This window comes from Oryctolagus cuniculus, chromosome 13 (genome assembly GCF_051225735.1).
Source record: "Oryctolagus cuniculus isolate XC-2025 breed Fujian yellow rabbit chromosome 13, ASM5122573v1, whole genome shotgun sequence".
In the NCBI taxonomy this organism is placed as follows: domain Eukaryota; kingdom Metazoa; phylum Chordata; class Mammalia; order Lagomorpha; family Leporidae; genus Oryctolagus; species Oryctolagus cuniculus.
The window spans coordinates 14,447,887-14,467,500 of NC_142879.1; the positions used below are offsets into that span (position 1 = coordinate 14,447,887).

Consider the following 19,614-nt stretch of genomic DNA (forward strand, 5'->3'; position numbering starts at 1 on the left):
ACAGATGAACGCATAAAGAACATGTGGTCTAAGCATGTGTATACTAACTAACTTGTTTTCTGGCAAAGTAGGGTGTTTTGAGGTCAGGTTATACTTTTCCAGCTCTGGCCCTGGAACTAAACATTTCTCCAAAGAGCGCTGATTCCTTTAAGTGAAGAATGGTTTACAAATCAAGATTGGTGCTAGATTAGCTTAATGATTAGATGATCTAGGAACTGTTCTCTTCAATCTGATAGTTATCTTGGTGGTTTTTAAAAGCTTGCCTATGATAACAGAAGTATAAGAATGGAGTATTGATTCTAAGCACTTATAGGGACTATTTCTGATAGAAACGTGTCACATTAAGAAATCTTGGATGACTCAGTGAGTGAAATGGAGACAGGAGGGTGAGGTCAGGAGTATTCCTGCTGAATGGGGACTTCGGACCAAGAAAAGCATTTCGCTTTGGGTTTGAGTGTTCAGCCCCCTTGAAAATTTCTGTGATGTCTTTTCATTTTGTAGGAGTCACTTGTCAGTAGCTTTGTTTTGGACAGGTGTATTGTTATTTTAATGTGTTTGCTTCTCTGTCTATATTGTTATTCTTAAGTTATACTTGTTTTGATCAATGAAAAAGTCTTAATATTCTCAATATTTCAGTGTTACATACAACTGTAAGGAATACTAAAGACTTTATGAATAACCTTGAATATTGAAGGGAAATGTCATCTTGAAAAAAAGGGAAACTAATAAATAAGTTTGGGTTAGTATATTTCCATTCATTAGAATTCTGAAAAATAAAAAATAAAAACTTCCCTTGAAATTGTTTGTCTGTAATCTCTCTCTGGGTTTGAATGCACATAGTTTCATATTTAAGATTTCATATTGGGTCAAGGATCAGTTGTGAAGAAATTGTGATGGGGCCAGCATTGTCAACACCTGTTAAGCTGTTGCTTGTGATGCCACCATCCCATATTGGAGCACTGGTTGGCATCTGGGCTGCTCCACTTCCAATGCAGCTCCTTCTAATGGCCAGGGAAAGCAGTGGAAGATGACCCAAGTGCCTGGGCCCCTTCTGTGTGGGATACCCAGATGGAGTTCCAGTCTCCTGGCTTCTTCCTGGCTGTTGCGACCATTTGGAAAGTGAACCAACAGATGCAAGGTGACTTTCTTTCCCTGTCTCTCCCTCTCTGTCATTTTCCCTTTCAAATAACTAAAATAAATATTTTATAAAAAAGAATTTGTGATAGCATAATGCAGTTATCAAAAGATGAATTTGGAAACAAAGAAGAAGCCTTATTTTTTTTTAAAGATTTATTTAATTGAAAGAGTTACAGATAGAGAGAAGAAGAGACAGAGAGAGATCTCCCATCTGTTGGTTTACTTCCCAAATGTTCACAGTGGCGAGCACTGGGCCGGGCCCAAACCCAGAGTCTGGAGCTTCATCCAGGTCTCTCACAGGGATGATGGGGCCATCTTCCTCTTCTTCCTCAGGCCATTAGCAGGTAGCTGGATTTCAGATGAAGCAGCCAGGACACAACTGGAGCCTATATGGAATGCCAGTGTTGCAGGCAGTGGCTTTACCGCTGTGCCACAATGCTGGCCCCAAGGAAATCTTTTTTTAATGAATAGAATCTACAGGTACCCTTTGTTTGGAATCAGATTTGTGTTAAACTTTAGATCAAGTTAGAAACTGAATTTGAAAGGATCTAGGATTGATCTTTATATCTTTCTTCATTGTTAAGTAATTTTTTTGTTGTAGAATGAAGGAAATACTTTTCCTTAGCTGAAAACTCTAATACTAATTACAAATTTTTTTTTTTTGTAAAAGATAAGTTTTTTTTTTGACAAAAATAGTGACCATAAGTAAAATATCTCCAGTGGGTTTTATTATGGGTGTATTTTAAGCCTCATCTTAAAAAAAAATGCTTTTATTATATATGTTTTAATATATTTTGTAGTTAGCAAAGAATTAGGACAGTTATTTTGAAATGTATATTGGTTTTTTAGGTCACTTTCTGCAAAATATGAAACTTTCGAAGATGAATTCATTGGGGATGTCTAAGGATAGAAATTAAAAGCTTTGTATTTTGATTAAGATTTTGGCTAAGAATATATCAACTCTAATTGTTTAATTCAAATAATATTCAGGAAAACATATACACTTAGCATAATTTCGTATGCTGATAATTATCTCAGTGTTAATTTTAGAATTCTTAAAATGTATTAACTATTGGAACTAGGAAAGATTTTTTTATTTAAACTGATGTTGTAATAGTATGTCAGTGCTCAAATATGATGGTTATCTCATTGTTTCCTTGAGGACTGTGTTATTATTTATAATATATTATTTTCTTTAATAATTTTATAATAGGGATTATATGAATTTTCAGCCCACTGGCAGACCTGAGTTCTTAAAACTGAACAGTTGCACCAGTGTTGTGGTACAGTGGGATAAGCCTCCACTTGCGATGCTGGCATCCAGTGCTGGACTCAGACCACCTGGGAAGAAGCAGAGGATGGTTCAAGTGCTGGAGCCCCTGCCACCAACGTGGCAGACCCACATGGAGTTGCTGGCTCCTGGCTTTGGCTTAGCCTGGCCCTGGCTTTTTCTGGCATTTGGAGAGTGAATCCTACAAAATCTCTGTCTCTTTCTCTCTCTCTCTCTCTTCTCACGTACATTTCTTTCTTCTCTTTCTTTGCCCCTCCCCTCCATTTTTCAAATAAATACATAAGTTTTTAAGAAACTGAGTTTTAAAAATTAAGTAAGCTTTAGTGTTTGTTCACAATTCACATTCCTAATTTTGTACTTATATTTTCTTTTTTTTTTTTTTTTTTTTTTTTTTTTTTTTTTTTTGACAGGCAGAGTGGACAGTGAGAGAGAGAGACAGAGAGAGAAAGGTCTTCCTTTGCCGTTGGTTCACCCTCCAATGGCCGCCGCTGCAGCCGGCGCACCGCGCTGATCCTGGCAGGAGCCAGGAGCCAGGTGCTTTTCCTGGTCTCCCATGGGGTGCAGGGCCCAAGCACCTGGGCCATCCTCCACTGCACTCCCTGGCCATAGCAGAGAGCTGGCCTGGAAGAGGGGCAACCGGGACAGAATCCGGCGCCCCAACCGGGACTAGAACCCGGTGTGCCGGCGCCACTAGGTGGAGGATTAGCCTATTGAGCCACGGCGCCGGCTCTGTACTTATATTTTCTATAAAACATATGGCTATATACAAGAATAGGGAAAGTGTTTTTACCTTAATGTACACTAAGTTTGTGGAGATATGTGAAAATATTTGTGGTATTTGAAAGATTTGGAGGAACTGGTATGCTTAGGAAAAAACTTTTCAATCACATTATAAGGCTTTAATTATAATGAAAAACTGGTTTAAGAATTAGAAGACAGTGTATTAAACTCCTCTTCCTTAAGGATTCTATAGAACATATTTTGGCTATTATATAACTTTTTATAAGTGATTTTTCATCTAATAATTCACATTTGGTTTTTCTGAATTATTCCCATGCTGTTCTCTGCTTTTCCTGCCCTATTTTTATTTTTTGTCTGTGAACTATTTGGATGGTGTTAGTACCACATACTGTTTCCCTCATGCTAAAATCTTAGAATCCACACTTTACTTTTCCATCACCACCCATATCTAAAAGTCTAAGCGTTAATGACTTTGAAATCTGTCCTCTGTTTCCTGTTTACTTTCACTTTTCTTTCATTCAGCAGATGTTTACTGAGTGGTTAGTGAATGTTTCAGGTACTGACTGGAGAATTTAACAGGAAACAGAATGAGAGTTCTTGCCTTGATATTGCTTAAATTATAGCACAAGTAAAAAGTAAGATACTGTAAATTGTTGAACGATTGTAACAGCTGTGTAGGCAGAAGGATTGATGATATGAAAGGTAAACAAGGTAGAGAGGAGGTGTACCACTTAGGAGAGTGTGACTAGGATGAGCCTGATTTTGAGCCAGACATGCAGGCAGATGTGCTGGGCCTAGAAGAACAAAATACAAAAGCCCTGATTCCTGAAAGGTCTCAAGAGGTTTCAAGAACAGACGAGGAGTTCAGTGTCTGTGGAAGGTGGGTAGTGAGGGACTGCACCAAGCTAATGTGGGAGAGAGAGGCGTGGATTACCCACAGGGCCCTGTAGTATTTGGCAGGGAGTTTGGATTCTATTCAAGAGTAATGTGAGTGTCATGGTTTGATTTATGTTTTTAAAATGTCACTACAGAGAGACTGGGGGAAAGGAGAGACCAAGCAGTAGTAGGTCCCAAGTGGAGACGTAAAGCAAACTTGTTCTAGTGAAGCATTAGTAGCAATGGAGGAACATGGACACGTTTGAGGTACATTGTGGAAGTAGAACAAACAGCACTTAATGATGGGTTTGCTGTGGGAGCAGGGAGTTAGGAAAAGGGAAGACTACAAAGTGTACATTGCAGACGTTTGGCTAGACCAGGTCTACTCAAAGTGTGGCTGCAGACTTCTGGGAATAGGGGTTTAAGCATAGGTGTTTGGTGGGGATCCTTGACACCCTTTATTGTGGTTTTCAGGATTAAAATGATTTTTGTAATAATTCTAAGACATAAGACATTACCTGCAAAGCCAGTAGTGCCTTAATTTTAATCAATACAGTGGCACCAAACTGTACTAGTCTTTTTTTTTTTTAAAGATTTATCTATTTATTTGAAAGTTGGTGTTACACAGAGAGAAGGAGAGGCAGAGAGAAAGAGAGAGAGAGGTCTTCTGTCCGTTGGCTCACTCCCCAAATGGCGGCAACAGTTGGAGCTGTGCCGATCTGAAGCCAGGAGCCAGGAGCCTCCTCTAGGTCTCCCACGCGTCAGTAGGGGCCCAAAGACTTGGGCCATACTCCACTGCTTTCCCAGGCCACAGCAGAGAGTTGGATCAGAAGTGGAGCAGCCGGGGCATGAACCGGTGCCCACATGGGATGTCAGCACTGCAGGCAGCAGCTTCACCCGCTTTGTCACGGCGCTGACCCCTGTACTAGTCTTTATATTTATTTGCTTGCACTTGTACAAAGAAAGAATGCAAGCTTCACTTAAAAAGTCCTTGATGAAGTGATAAAGAATATTATTCCTTTCAAACTCAACCTTTGAATATGTCTTTTTTTTTTAAGGTTTACTTTATTTTTTGAAAGACAGAGTTATAGAGAGACGTAGAGACAGAGGTCTTCCATCCGCTGGTTCACTCCCCAGATGGCCGCAACAACTGGAGCTGTGCCGAACCGAAGCCAGGAGCTTCTCCTGGGTCTCCCATGTGGGTGCAGGGGCCCAAGCACTTGGGCCATCCTCTACTGCTTTCCCAGGCCACAGCAGAGAGTTGGGTTGGAAGAGGAGCAGCTGGGACTAGAACCGGTGCCCATATGGGATGGTGGTGCTTTAGGCCAGGGTGTTAACCTGCTGTGCCACAGCGCTGGCCCCGAATATATATCTTTAATATGACGCGTGATGTAATGGGAAGTAGTCTTAAAACACGATGTCAGCAAGGTTGTGTCCAAAAAAAGTATTTGTGGGGTGGGTAGAGCACGGCATCTCCTGTTTCTGTGGGACACCATTTTTACTTGAAAGAACAAGTGACAAAGTGTGGTTATTCAGACAGATGTTTTATAGACATTTTCTTGAAAACTACTTGTCATTTAAAGGACATTATTTGTTGCCAGTGATAAAATTGGGACTTTTAAAGTGAAATTGGGCCAGCGCCGCTGCTCACTAGGTTAATCCTCTGCCTGCAGCACCGGCACACCAGGTTCTAGTCCCGGTTGGGGCGCCGGATTCTGTCCTGGTTGTTCCTCTTCCAGGCCAGCTCTCTGCTGTGGCCAGGGAGTGCAGTGGAGGATGGCCCAAGTGCTTGGGCCCTGTACCCCATGGGAGATCAGGAGAAGCACCTGGCTCCTGGCTTCAGATCAGCGCAGTACAACGGCCGCAGCGCACTGGCTATAGCGACCATTTTGGGAGGTAAACCAACGGAAGGAAGACCTTTCTCTCTCTCTCTCTCTCACACTAACTCTGTCAAATAAAACAAATTTTTTTTCAGCTTTAATTGCCAATATGAGGAATATTAATAATTTAGGATAACTGAGTTTCTGTTCACTAGTTAATTGAAAGACCGATACCATTGAGAAAGTTTCAAAAAGACAAGTTATGGAGTAGAAGATACTTGTAACACAAATGACTCATGTCCAGAATATTCTTATTTCTGGTTGTAGTGTGTGATGAAGTGAAGATGTGTTTTAGTTTCCCCAACAGTTAATCCTGATTAAAGGGACTTAACAAGGGACTGGCGCTGTGGTGCAGCGGGTTAACACCCTGGCCTGAAGCATCGGCATCCCATGTGGGCGCTGGTCTGAGACTCAGCGGCTCCACTTCCAATCCAGCTCTCTGCTGTGGCCTGGGATAGCAGTGGAAGATGGCCCAGGTACTTGGGCCCCTGCACCTGCATGGGAGACCCAGGGGAGGCTCCTGGCTCCTGGCTCCTGGCTCCTGGCTTCGGATTGGCACAGCTCCGGCTGTTGCGACCAATTGGGGAGTGAACCTGCGGATAGAGGACCTCTCGCTCTCGCTCTCGCTCTCTCTTTCTCTGCCTTTCCTCTCTCTGTGTAGCTCTGGCTTTCAAATGAATGAATAAATCTTTTCTTTTTAAAAAAGGGACTTACAAAATTTTAGTTAAAATATGACATTTATAAAGAACTTAGAAGCACTTGGCAGTGAGTAGAATTAGGGCAAAAGTAAAAGGCCCATGAGAGTCTCGCAGGCATGGAAAGCCAAGGCACTGTGGCCAAAACGACCTGAATGAAAGATCTTGGTGAATGAGATCCCAGCAGAAAGAACGGGCCATCAAAGAAGGAGGCACCTTTCTCTGCAGGGAGGAAGGAACCTGCACTGTGATATGGCCTTGACTAAATAAGATCAGAGTTGGTGAACTCAGGAGGCTTCCATAGCCTTGACAGCTGGTGGCAAGAGCCTCGAGTGATTACTGACGTCATAAATAAGAGTGTCAATTGTTAAGTCAACAACGGGAGTCACTGTGCACCAGCTCCCCACGTAGGATCTCTGTCCTTAATGTGTTGTACTATGAGAATTAATGGTAAAACTACTAGTCGAACAGTACTCTGTATCTTGTGCGGTTGTGTGGGTGCAGTCTGTTGAAATCTTTACTTAGTATATATTAAGTTGATCATCTGTATATAAAGATAATTGAAAATGAATCTTGATGAAGAGTGGGATGGGAGAGGGAGTGGGGGATGGGATGGTTGCGGGTGGGAGGGAGGTCATGGGGGAAAAAGCCACAACAATGCAAAAGTTGTAAATTTGTATTTATTAAATAAAAAAAAAAATCCTGTGCGAAAAGCCAAAAAAAAAAAAAAAAAAGAATTAGGGCAAAAGTAGCTGCTGCAGACCAGATGCTATGTCTCATCGATCTTTGCAGTTCTGGAGTCTTGTGTGGTGCCTGGTATGTAAATGATCTTCAGCATATGTTCACTGAATTCATGGATGAATGCTTTGTAATCATAAATAAAGTATGCGTAAAGAGTAAACTTTCTTAAGTAAGGACTGCCCTTTTCCTTTTATGCCAAAAAAATATGCAGTAAGCATTACAGTTGAATGACAATAGAAATACTAACATTTTTAGAAAATGAGGATAAGGTGATTTAAAAATATTGGGCGTGGTTATGGGGGCTTGCCATGGTATTTATCTTCTCATAATGGGCAGGATAAAAAGAAGTGTTTCTGATCTATGGACAGATTGGGGAGAAGAAATTCACCTCAGGAAATCAGATTGTCTAAGCATGTCGTGCTGTTGGAGAAGTGGAAATGGTTGAGATAGTGAATGTTTGTGTGAGCTCCACAGGCCTTGGGTAGAATGAGGTGGCAAGAATGAAAGCCTCAGGTGTGTCTCTCGTGCAGGGGTGGGGAACGTCTGGCCCGTGGGCCATATAAGGCCTGCAAAAGCATTTGGTCTGGCCCTCCCAAGGCAACTGCAGGTGAGACTCAAAATTTGCTAAATCTATAGCAGGCCAACTTTTAAGCTGATAATTTTGTGTGGCCTGCAAATGCTGTTATAAATATCCAAATTGCCCTTGGCAGAAAAATGGTTCCCCACCCCTGCTCTAGTGTTTAAATGCAACGGTTGGGTAGATGATGACTGACATACATTGGTAATGGTTCCGTTGTTTAACTTTCAACTTAACTTTTGCAGAATTCTAAGTTGCTGTTGCTTCAGACAATGGATGAACAGTCTCAAGGAATGCAAGGGCCCCCTGTTCCTCAGTTCCAACCACAGGTAATTTATTCTGATTATGAGAGCAGAATCATTCGCATGTATTAAATATGTGTAAGGCAAGAGTGTATTTACAGTGTCCTTAGGACATAAGGTAGCCCAAAATGCTAATTTTGAATTTCCAGTTTTAGAGTTCCTTTAAAAATTTTGATTTGATCTGTGTTTGTTCTCATGTACAGACATGGAAATGAAAGGGCAACTTTCGCTTTTAGCTTAGAGTGACCGCTAGGCTTTAAGGGTTAATAGCAGGCTTAGGCGCACAGGAGGAAGAGAACAGGTGAGGCTGTGCCCAGGTTTGGGCAGTGCCTGTGTCTCTTGTGCCTGCCTCTCTGCTCTCGCGGGCAGACGTTGCTTTGCACACAATAACCTTTATTGTTGCTTTTCTCTCCTGTCTATTAGTGCCCTGCTTGTTTGTTCTAAAATAAAATAAAGTAAAACGAATGCTTTAGTCAAAATGTAGATGCACTATTGAAATATATTATTTAGCATCTAGCATTCATGAAGAGTGCTAGCTGTAGAGTTTGATAGGTAATGATAGGTTAAATAACAGGATGGGGGTACCTCTTTTTTCTTTTGTCATTCTCTTTTTTCTTGTTGTCATTCATAAAGACTCTTTCTCAGTATGGGCTTTGAGGCCTTCTGCAGTAGGTCCCAAATACACTTTGCTAGCCTTGTGCTGTTTTTGCTTGCTTAGTGTTTGTCAAAGTGTTTGAGGAACTGATAGAAGTTCTCTCAACTGAGTTCTGTAATCAAATGAGTCTGGGAGAACTGAGGCAAACACTTGTCACTATGGCAGAATGTCCTCCTATCTATCTAGCTAGCTAGCTAGCTACCTACCTACCTATCTGTTGCATACTAATGTGCATTGTGAATTTGGAGGAGAAGAATAGTGTGAGTTATGTCTTCCACACTTACTCATCTGTGGAATCATATTTCAGTGCAATATTGACTTCTGCAGAAGCACAGTTCAGAAAATACTGCCAACAACAACACCACCCTCTTTTATACCCTCCATATGCCTCCGGCTTTTCACATCCTGCCCATCCTTCAAGGACCCTATAAGATACCTTCTCTGGAGCAGGCGTTTTGCTCAGTGGTTCCAATGCTGACTGCTTTGGACGTCCGCATCTCATATGGAGCACCTGGCTTCCAGTCCTAGCTCCACTGATTTTGGTTTCTGCTAAAGCAGCCCCTGGGAGGCAGCCATGATGGCTTCAGTAGGTGGGTACCTGCTACACCTGTGGGAGACCCTGATGAAATTTCTGGCTCCTGGCTTCAACCTAGCCAAACCCTGGCTGTTGCAGGCATTTGGGGGGATGAACCAGTAGATGGAAGATCTCTTTATTTCTCTCTCTTTTTCTGCTTCTTTGAAAAGAAAAAAATTTTTGTTGCTTTTTTTAAATGTCAGTTTTACCATGAAGCATTGTATGGGCTTCTGAGTGTGATCCGTTTTTTGGAAACTCTGATGCACTACTTGTCTCTCTTCTGATGTTCCTGACAACTTGAGGTTGAAATTTTGAGGTACATGACCGTGTGTTGTCTGTCTGGTGCCCTGTGGCACTTCAGTTCTTCATCCAGAGCAGGGAATCAATGAGAATATGTAACTAAAACCAGTCGGGAACTCCTTAAAACAACCAGGCTTAAATTAGCCTTTCCTTAATAGCAGTTCATTTTGTTTTACTTATTGAGTTCTCTGTATTGAGCAGAACTCTTTTAAAGTAAGGCCAGTATTTCTATTTTGAGAAGTTTTTTTTTTAAATATGCCATCTATATTTTGTGTTATAGTCGTAAGTTCTATTGCCAAGATCATGATAAACAACCTCTTGTATGTAGACATATCTTAGTGCCAATTTTACACACATCCACAGGCACTGTTTTTTTATATTGCTTCTGGTGAAGACAATAAAAGGACACCTCTAAAAATTAGGTAGTTCATGTTACGATTTTGGAATTCACAGGTTTGAACAGCCCTGTGTGTCAAAGGAAAAAAACATAGTCCTTTCAGTTTTGTCTCCTGCTGATTCACCTCCCAGGAGAGGTCGGAGCGACAGTTGGAAGCAAAAATGAAGATAATTATTTTCCTGGGAGACGCTTGGCCGCCACACAGTGTAAATTTCAAAATTATAGAAATGGTTCTGCTTTTCTTTTCACACTGTTCCTTTCGCTTCTGCCTCCTGCTGCTGCTCCCGCGTGGGCACACCTCTGTCTGTGGAGATAGGCAAGTGTCAGCCAGGCTCTGGCTGCCACGGCACGTGGGGGAAGGGAGTCTCTGCCGTCAGACTGATGGTGTGAGACAGTGAAAGGAAGATTCCTTGACAAGAGCTTATAGGCTTTTTTGCTTATTAAGTCTTTGAAAAATGTTACTGCTCTCGGTAGCATCATTCTAGAAGACGGGGAAAGGACAGCGTCTGCTTGGGTTGACAACCTTCTTTGCTTTTGTTCCACACCATTGGCCTGAATAATGGGGGTGATATGGCAACATATGGCTAGCCCAGTGACTTCTTTCACTTTGGTAATGCTAATGGAAGCCTGGCCATAAACTGAAACTGAGGGAGTCAGCTTTCCAAGTGTCAAATACCAATTCCCTTTTCTAATGATGAGTGATGTATGCTGTTGGCATCGCTGCCTTTCCTTTTCTTGTTTCAAGATGACTACTCTAACCCCATAATGCATAAATGTGGTCTCATTTTTAGTGTAGTACGAGTTCCCTTTAAGTTTTGGAATGTGATATTTATGTATCTTTTTTTTTTTTTTGCATTACCCCCATTCTCTCAGATTTAGAGGCAGTCTTTTTTTGTCAGCTTTCCTTCTTCCTCTCCTTCCTTGATTCCTTCTATTACTGTATTAATGTATAAGGTACTAAAATGATATTTTGGTTAGATTGTTATCCTGTATATTTTCTTTGCATTTGAACTCTTGTTTGTGGAACAGTGAATTTGCCTTTCTTAATTTTTTTTAAACTCAGACTTCATAAAAGTTGATGATAAAGAAATAGTGAAACATTTAGTTTTTATTATAAGACTAATTTTCAACAGTGAAAATTTGCAACTTTGTGATTATTTTGATTCATGGCCATTGAATAAAGAGGTCCATGATACATTCACCTCTTTTGTGTAAAAAGTTAAATGTAAAACAATAACAGTCAGTGCAGTCTGAAGTTTTTAGAGGATTAATTTTAATAATAATCAGAGGGTAGTTTATGCTTTTTTTTTCAAAGCCAAATGGAAAATAGCATAGTATTTTGACTGCCTGTGAGGGACAGAAGATTTCTCAGATCTTCAGGTAGGAAAATAGACATACTTTATTTTTACAGCTTGGAAAGTACAAGAACCTTGGCCTGGAGCCTTCCAACTCCGCCTGTAAGATAGACTGACCATTCCTTTAAGCTTCATGGGAGCACAAACTATTGTCTATTTGTGATATTGTATACTTGGCCATGAGTGTGAAGAGATGAAATGACGTTTACCTTGAACAAATTCAGTGAACCAATTAAGGTTCATTTAGGCTAGCAAGAGTAGCTCCCAGTGGACTATCTTGAGTGGGTATGATTTTGGGACTTGATAACTATATTGCCTTCCTCTCTCTTCCAGAGCTTCTCTCTTTGTAAAATAAGGATCATTGGCCGGCGCCGCGGCTCACTAGGCTAATCCTCCGCCTTGCGGCGCCGGCACACCGGGTTCTAGTCCCGGTTGGGGCGCCGGATTCTGTCCCGGTTGCCCCTCTTCCAGGCCAGCTCTCTGCTGTGGCCAGGGAGTGCAGTGGAGGATGGCCCAAGTGCTTGGGCCCTGCACCCCATGGGAGACCAGGATAAGTACCTGGCTCCTGCCATCAGATCAGCGCGCTGCGCCGGCTGCGACAGCCATTGGAGGGTGAACCAACGGCAAAGGAAGACCTTTCTCTCTGTCTCTCTCTCTCTCTCTGTCCACTCTGCCTGCCAAAAAAAAAAAAGGATCATTGACCTTGCTTCTTCTGATAAAGTAGTTTTCCCAAATGGCATTGAGTAGAGCTCTCATTTTTTAAAAAAATTCTTCATTCTTGATCACTTTCCTTCATTGAATATCTTTATTGATGTTGAAAGAGGAGAATGGGTGATAGCTATTTTGAGAAAAAAAACTTCTTGTCATAGTTTGAATTAATGGCCATGAACCTCAAGTAAAGCGTAATGCTGCTCAGTGGTGACACCCTTAGTCCATTCACTTCCCACTCTCTTCACTCCCAGTCTCTGCTACCTCATATCTTTTCTCAGCGCAAGGCCTCAGCGTATCTTCCCCCATCCTATTCTCAGCTCATGTGTTTGCTTCCTATTTCACTAGAAAAACAATCAGAAGACAACTTTCACAGTTTCCTCCCTTGGGTACCCCTCTTCTGGAATCTGCACTGCTGTGCTCTCCTTGTTTGTTACTTGCAGGTAACTGGCCGCACTGTTTTCAAAGGCCAGATCCTGTTTCCTTCCCCTGCTCAGCTCCTGTGTTCCATTCCCTGCTCAGCTCATCCCCATTTTCTGGGTTCTTGCTACCATGGTATTATTCCTTCTGAAAAACAAACAAAGGAAAAACTCCTAAACGGAGTTTGCAAAGTTGCTTTCCCATTTCTCCTTCTTGTAGCAAATGCCTAGGTTTATCTGGCGTTCTGTTCCCCATTTCTCCTTTTTTCCTAACTTCTTTCTCCTCCTCTGTGCTACCTACGCCACTGTTGCCGAGATTCCCAGACCTGGCATTGCTCAGTCAAGGGATCAGTTCTCAGGTCTCATCTTATTTATCAGCTGCATTTGATAGAGTTGACCAAACTCTGAAGTCTTTTCTTCATTTGGCTTCCAGGGATCTTGTTTTTCACTTTCCTTGGGAGTCTATCCTTCAGTGACTTCTCCTCAATTCTTGAGCTTCTTAACATTGGTGTGTCCCAAGGCTCTATTCTTAGACTAGATAAATTGATCGATCCATCTCAATTTCTTCTAGTGTTGTGATTCTGTGCTGCTGACTTTCAAGTGTATATTTCAACCTGGCCCTCTGTCCTGAATTCCAGACTCATATTCAGTTGATTCCTTGATATAAAACTCACATGTCTGAATCATAATGTGATTGAAAGTGAACTCTACTTATTTCCTCCGATCTCTTCTACTCTCAGTTTTCACTATCTCAGTTGGTGGCAAGCTCAGGATTCCAGTTGCTGATGCTCATACTCTCATATTACAGCCATTCTTGACTTCCTCATATTTTTCTCATCTCAAATTTAATTTAACAGATACCAAAGAGACTGTCTTTAAATAGAAATTCTCTGCCTCTCAAATAAATAAAAATTTAAAAAGTATGTTTAGAATTGGAATAGTTCTTGCTCCCTCTGTTGCTGTCCCTCTGGTTAGAAGTTACATTCATTCTTTGCTTCTCTTATTTCAGTAGCTTCCTAATTGATCTCTTTGCTCTCAGCATTGCCCCCTTCCTCTTTAGTCTGTTTCCAGCGTAGCAGTCAGTGACCCTTGTAAAAGTTCTGTCAAACCACGTCTGTTTAAGAACCTATCGGTAATTTTCCATCAGGTTGCTCACTCATCTTCTTCAAGTACCTATTTAAATATCACCTTCTTCTAGGAGTCAATGAGAACTGAACCTTCCTACCCACCCAGTGTGCCTTCCCTGTTACATTTTCCTGCATCAGATTTTATCACCTTACCACTTTCTAGTTTGTGTATTGTTTTTCTTCTCTTCGAGGCTGAACTGTATCCCTAGTTCCCAGATTGGCACACAAAGTATTAGATTAATACTTGTTTTCATGTGTATTTATTTGAAAGCAGAGTGACAGAAAAGAACACACACACACACACACAGTATCTTCCATCCATTTGTTTACTCCCAAATTATCTCAAAGGCCAGGGCTGGGCCAGGCTAAAGACAGGAGCCCAGAATCCTTCTGGGTCTCCCCACATGGATGGCAAGTAAATGGGGCATCTGCTGCTGCATTCCCAGGCACAAGAGCAGAGAGCTGGATCAGAAGTGGAACAGCCAGGACTCATACAGGTGTTCTGATGTGGGAGGCTTAACCTGCTGTGCCACATGAGTGCATACAAACTTGGTTTCAAATCAGCCTACCCTCTCTCTTTTCAAAGCACTATCTTATGAATGAAAATTAAAATATATAAATAGCTTCAGAATATCTCATTTGTTATACATGGAACCACCTGCATGCTTCATTTATCCTTGATTTTTTTCCACCTCCTTGCTCTAATGGGACACAAACCCTTTCAAGTGGAGGCCACACAGCCCAAGTGTCAGAAACATAGACCTTCCCATCCACAAAGTCTGTTCCAGACCGCCCGTGCTGGGAAATGCAGCTTTGTGACTTATGCCACCCGACTAAAGGACTCTTCTCTTCCTTATTGCTGTTACCTTCTGGCTTCCTTATCACCTTTATCACTCCTCAGATTGAAAAGTTGACCACCAAAAAATAAAAAAAAAAGAAAGAAAACTTGACCAGCTAGCTCACTCTCTTGTCATCTTCTCCTGGGTAGTTGTACAGCTGCCACCACCAGTACCTAATGATTATTGAGCTCTTTGCTCTTCCGCTACACAGTCTCATTCTTTCCTAACAGAAGCCATATGGAGGCATTATTTTTCCCACTTTGCAAATGAGTAGATGAGATTCAGTCTAATTAACTAGCCTGCTGGTGGTCACATGGCTGGTAAGCCATAGAACTGGGATTTGGCCGTAGCCTGTTTGACTCCTAAGCCAGCTTATTAGCTTTCATAGGGAAAGTTCTAACATGTTCTGTGGCCCATCTCATCACCCCCATTACCATGACCCACCCTGCTCTTTCCATAGGTACCTCACACTTTCAGTCTTCAAATTGAAATTTATTGCGTTCGACCCAAGGCTGCACTCCTGCTTGTGATTTTGGCTACCACCCATCCAGTTGCCCAAGCTAGAAACAAGGGAATCTCAGTCCATGTTTAGGCAGTTTCCATGGTCTGTTGGTTTGACTCTGAACTGTTCTCTACATCCTGATGGTAGCTACTCTAGTTCAGATTCTAGTCACCATGTATCTAGATTATCACAGCAGCTTGTTGCCTGGTCTCACTGTGCCGTTCCTAGTCCATTCTTCATACTACAACACAGATCATCTTTCTAAGTTATGTATTTGATTGTATTCTTGTTATTCTGGTTTCTTCAGGATAAATTCTGTTTTTGTTTTTTTTTTTTATATATGACTTAGAGGATCTGCATTATCTGGTCTCCTTTTATTTATCAAATTGCATTTTGTGCCATTCCCTATTTTGGACTCAGATTCTGTAGTGTCTTGATTATACCAATCATTTTTCCCTCTCCAAATCTAAGGTGATGAGGTGATGTTCTCAGTGACATTCAAGGGCATTTAGTCTCTGGTGGAATATAAAGTAACTAAATAAATATTAATTATAAAAATGGTTTTATGGGGCTAACGCTGTGGCATAGCAGGTAAAGCCTCCCCCTACAGTGCTGGCGCGGGTTTGAGACTCAGCTGCTCCACTTCTGATCCAGCTCTCTGCTGTGGCCTGGGAAAGCAGTAGAACATGGCCTAAGTCCTTGGACCCCTGCACCCATGTTGGAGACCTGGAGAAAGCTCCTGGCTCCTGGCTTTGGATTGGCCTGGGTCCCACCGTTGTGGCCAGTTGAAGAGTGAATTAGCAGATGGAAAATCTCTTTCTCTCTCTCTCTCCCTCCCTCTGCCTCTGCCTCTCTATAACTCTGCCTTTCAAATAAATAAATAAAATTTTTTAAAAAAATGGTTTTATGATAGTGGCCATGAGGGAAATATAATAGTAGATAAGATGCATAAATTTAGAAGACAATAACAATGTTATTCTGAGAAAATGAAGCTTATGGCGGGTTCTTCTCACTAGAAAGCTTCTAATACATGAAAATATACTGTACTGAGTACATTGTTCACTTTCATATAGCATATGTTAGATCAATATGTGTTAGTTAAGAAGTAAGAAACAAGTATTTGTATAATGGATGCTTAGTCTTAGATAAGTGAAAGTTAATTTCTAACTCTTTAGTTAAATATTGGTCAAACTGTGTTATATAGTTGCCAATTACTTCAGGTTATTTTAGGAAAAGACTATATTAAAGCTGTCAAATGAGAATGATTTTGAAAAATTTCAAGTGTTTGAGTTATATTTAAATTTAGATTAACTTTCCACGTTTGCATGTTCAGGCCTAAGAGTTCTTCATCTTAAGAAATTCAGATGATTTTGAAAAGAATGAGAATACACGGCTTCTTATCTGCTCTTTGGAATTTCTGTTTGAACAGTCTATTCAGAGAGATGTGGCCATAGATGAGGCTGACATTATTCAAAGTAGCTTTTTTTGAAACAGAGTTAAAAGCTCAAAAAATAGTTTTAATAATTACAATAATTAATTTATTCTATTTTTGAGAGTGAATTTGACATTTGGAAATATTCCAGAATCCTTTGGAGCCCTGTATTTACTTGGTGAATAGAATAAATGGTTTTGGTATTTTTTTTTTTAACCAAAATGAGATGTGTTCTTAAAAACAACCAATAGTTTTGTGCAGTTCACAGAATAGCTCTGATTGCAGTTCTAAAGGAGTGATTTCAAAGATGCTTTCAGTAGGGGAAACCTTTTTGGAGTCACGCAGTGGCTGGAAGAGCATCATTGAATGTACGCTGTCTAATGTGTTCCTTCGAACTCCATTGTGATACCTTTATACAAGTTTCAGAATTTTGAGAAATATTTCTTAGTCCAGTCACGTTTCTATGGACATGTAAGCCCTTTTTGTTTTTCAAGTTAAATCTCATTCAGCCCGGGAGTACCAGGATTTAGGAGTGGAAGCGTTTGCAGAAGAGTTTTGATGGGATGCTTACCAGGGGATGAGGGAAGTGCCCGGAGTTAATCTACTCCAGCACTGACTAGTGCATGGGGGAGAAGGACCACAAATCAGATTGCCCGAGTGATGAGCAAAGAGACGAGATGGCCTGAGAGCGTCAGCGCTTACGGGGAAGAATACATAGAGCAGCTGGAAGGGGGCAGGAGGGCACTGCTGAGAGTGGTGGTGTAGAATGTGAGCTCTCAAGTCCTGCTGCCTGGGTCACTTCAAGAACTGCCTGGTGTCTACTGCCTAGGTGTGTGTTAGAGGGCACATTATTTCGTGTCTGTAAGTCTGTTTTCCTGTGAAAACATGAGGAGAATAAATCTCCTGGTTTGTCCCTCTTGGAGTTGAGTGGAGCTTTCGGTATGGTGCGTGACATGTGGTTGGCACTCATTCAGTGTTAGTGCTGTCGATGATGGTCGTGTGTGCAGTTGTCTTGGCCCATGAAACTCTGTCCCCCTTACTTCTTCCATGCCACATTATACCCTTTAGTGTGTAGTATTTGTTGTTTACCTCCTGCCCAAACGTTAGCCTTGGTTACCTCAGTGAATGGCACCACTGTCCATCCAGGTGCGCAAGCCAAAAATCTGAGTCATCCTTGATCTCCCTGTCCTCAGCCCTGGTATTCAACTCATTGACAGATCTTTAGCCTCTGACTCAAGCTTGTCTCTTGATTTTGCCTGCTGTCTTTGCCTGCTACACTTCCCTTAGCTCTTCAGCCAAGTCCGTTAGCTTCTGTCTGGTCTCCCTGCTCCCACTCTGCTCTGCTTTCCTCTTCCCATTTCCTTCTCCATCCAGCAGCACAGTTGTCTTGTGAACTGTCTGTAAGAATGCAGGACAGTGCTCGCCTGCTCAAGTCCCAGTTCCTTGCTCCTGCTGTCAAGGCTCTTGCCTTACCACTGCCCATGCTCAGAACTGCAGCCAATGCTACTTCTTGTTCCTGGAGTACATCACACTCGTTCCTTCCTGAAGACATTTTTTCCATCTATTCTTTCTGCTATGATTTCTGTTTCCTTGTCTTTTAATCACAGTGTAAATTTACATCCTTAACAAATCATCCCTAAGTTATCTGACCTAAAATAGCCACCCACTCATTCCCGTCACATTATCCTTTGTCATTTCTCTGCCTAGTACTTAACCATGCAGAATAACTGGTAGATACTATTATCTGTTTGCTTCTTGGCTTTGTTGTTACATATTTATTGTTTAAACTCCCTCCGTCAATGTTTGTGGAACACATTTCTTTGTCTCTCTTGCAAACAGGTTTTTTTTCTCTCCAAGTTTAACTTTGCAAATGAAACTGGTAGCGCTTGTGGGGAAAGGAGGGAATGGTAGTCTTTAAAATTAATTATCCTGTTTAAGATAGCCTAGGAGAGGTGATCAATATTTTTGGTTATATCATTTGGATGTAGTAATTGCTCTGCTGAGTAACAGAACTATTGATAATTAAATATTACAAATCCCAGCATATTATAAATGATTAATTAGGTAACTGACTTTGTATGGTTGCTCATTTTTCTTATGCTGAGTGAATTTTCTACTTTGTTTGATGAAAAGCCAGTTATCATGACTAACATTCGTATTTAAATTGGTAGAAACACAAATAATTAAGCCTTGCTGGCACATATGCCATTTTTTGTTTGTTCTTTTTGGTTTCCAGTGAGTATTGTAGAAAGCAATCTATGACAGTTATTTTAGATATTTTCAGGAAATGTGTTCTGGTTTGTGTAGTTTAGAGTTTAAGTAACATTCTTTTGATGATAAAATACCATAGCAGGAGCTCTATTGCTAAATGAAATTGAAGGGCATTTCAAAGTTGTATTGCTTTTGGCTGGCGCCATGGCTCACTAGGCTAATCCTCCGCCTTGCGGCACCGGCACACCGGGTTCTAGTCCCGGTCAGGGCACCGGATTCTGTCCTGGTTGCTCCTCTTCCAGGCCAGCTCTCTGCTGTGGCCAGGGAGTGCAGTGGAGGATGGCCCAAGTGCTTGGGCCCTGCACCCACATGGGAGACCAGGAGAAGCACCTGGCTCCTGGCTTTGGATCAGCACAGTGCACCGGCCGCAGTGGCCATTGGGGGGAGAACCAACGGAAAAGGAAGACCTTTCTCTCTGTCTCTCTCTCACTGTCCACTCTGCCCTGTCCAAAAAAAAAAAAAAAAAAAAAAAAAACTTTAAACCTAAAAAAAAAAAAAATACAGCTCCAACATCAAAAACTGAATAAGAAATAGCAATAGATATCTAATCAGAAAGGTGAGGTAGAAAAAAAATTGTATTGCTTTTAAGTTTTGGAGAAATTCAACCAGTTATAACAAAACATAATTTGTTTAAGTAACTGGTAATGTGGAAATTGCCAGTAAGGGATGAATTTGTAATAACAATGAAAATCTTACTAATGGTGTTAAATCTTGTAATTAATACTGGCTTGTATGTTAGATCATTGATAACAATACCTTTAGGAATTATCAGGACATAATTTTCTCTCTAGGGAG

At 41.3% G+C, this 19,614-nt stretch overlaps 1 protein-coding gene across 2 annotated transcripts in view; it reads left to right on the top strand.

The window, feature by feature from the left end:
• NEK7 (NIMA related kinase 7) overlaps nt 1–19,614 on the top strand; it is a 151,060-nt gene that overhangs the window by 55,244 nt on the left and 76,202 nt on the right. For both annotated transcript variants that reach the window (XM_051821072.3, XM_070055072.2), the window contains exon 2: nt 8,184–8,267. In XM_051821072.3, the coding sequence (XP_051677032.1) occupies nt 8,211–8,267 (57 nt within the window). In that variant the 5' untranslated portion in view covers nt 8,184–8,210. The remainder of the gene's footprint in view (nt 1–8,183; nt 8,268–19,614) is intronic.